Genomic DNA, 1426 nt, shown 5'->3' with positions numbered 1-1426 from the left:
ATAGATAGATAGATGATAGATACACAGACAGACAGATAGACAGACAGAGATAGATAGATAGATAGATAGATAGATAGATAGATAGATAGATATTTAAAAGATACAGGCCTCAACATTTTATCTCAGGGAGTGCTGGATATGTGTGCCTTTTGAGTGGTTTTATTTTTTTATTTTTTTTATTTTTTTTTGTTTTTCTTTTTTTTCACATGAAGAACATAAGTACTTTTATTTAATAAAGTAAAAGCCACGTTAACTTGACTGATACATATTTACATATACTTTCCCCTCATATCCACAACTCAACAGATGGATGAATCCAGAGGAATGGACTCCATCACATGAAGTAGACTATATTAATATCTCCGAAGTTTATTCCAATCCATTTCTTCTTTTATACTCCAAAACATCCTCATTATGTTGATTGATGAGATAAACCCACAGGAAAACTGAGGTGCCCAAGGTCAGCCCAACTTTCAACCAGTCAGGTTTGGCATGGACTGGCTCCCGGACGTAGAACTTTGACCGCGTTGAATAGCAGCTCGGGAACCTGGCAGGGGCCAGCAGCCGCGAAAACGGGCGCAGTACGGCAGACGGCGCCATCTTGCCCTACCTTTTTTTTGGTTTTTCAAGACAGGGTTTCTCTGTGGTTTTGGAGCCTGTTCTGGAACTAGCTCTGTAGTCCAGGCTGGTCTCGAACTCACAGAGATCCGCCTGCCTCTGCCTCCCGAGTGCTGGGATTAAAGGCGTGCGCCACGGTTTTATTTTTTATACACTGATGTGGCATTCCCCTCTGTATGCTGTGGTTACCACTAATGAATAAAGAAACTGTCTTGAGCCCATGATGGGATAGAATAGAGCTAGGTGGGGAAAACTAAACTGAATGCTGAGAGAAAGAAGGCAGAGTTAGGGAGAAGTCATGTAGCCCTGCTTGAGATAGACACTGGAACTTTACCAGGTAAGCCACTGCCATATGGAGATGGGTTAAATTAAAATATAAGGGTTAGCCATTTAGAAGCTAGAGTTAATGGGCCAAGCCGTGTTTTAAATAATATAGTTTCTGTGTGATTATTTCTGGAGTCTGGGTGGCCCAGAAACGAACAAGTGGCCTCCTTATTACAACAATAGACTTGGAGAGGTTAATAATTAGATGTTTCTAACTATTCTTTTTACTCCAGTGTTGACAGTTGGAGCTGGGACCTTGTGATGTTAAGCACTTGCTCTACCTCCAAGCGCACCTTTACCCTTTTTACTGTTCTTTTAACAAGATTGGGCTCTAGGTGGCATTTTCTCTTCTGCTTCTGATGTTGGTAATAAGTGACTGTCTTAGTCACTGTGGGTCGAGGATGGTGAAGGATGGAGACTTTACATCACTGCCAAGCCGAGATGCTGGGCACCCACAGCTGTGTGGGTCCACTTAGAAGACACA

General features: G+C 42.1%; 1 protein-coding gene across 1 annotated transcript; it reads right to left on the bottom strand.

Moving 5' to 3' along the window:
- Nucleotides 1–209: 209 nt before the first annotated feature.
- Nucleotides 210–604, bottom strand: LOC121452979 (NADH dehydrogenase [ubiquinone] 1 subunit C1, mitochondrial-like). The gene has a single exon (XM_041659466.1). It carries the CDS (start codon nt 598–600, stop codon nt 370–372), a length of 231 nt encoding a protein of 76 aa, XP_041515400.1. The 5' UTR covers nt 601–604; the 3' UTR covers nt 210–369.
- Between the last annotated feature and the right edge of the window lie 822 nt (nt 605–1426).

This window comes from Microtus oregoni, unplaced genomic scaffold, assembly GCF_018167655.1.
Source record: "Microtus oregoni isolate MIOR12 unplaced genomic scaffold, Mior012 000010F_ref0000083, whole genome shotgun sequence".
NCBI lineage: Eukaryota > Metazoa > Chordata > Mammalia > Rodentia > Cricetidae > Microtus > Microtus oregoni.
This window is presented reverse-complemented; position numbering and strand designations above follow the sequence as displayed.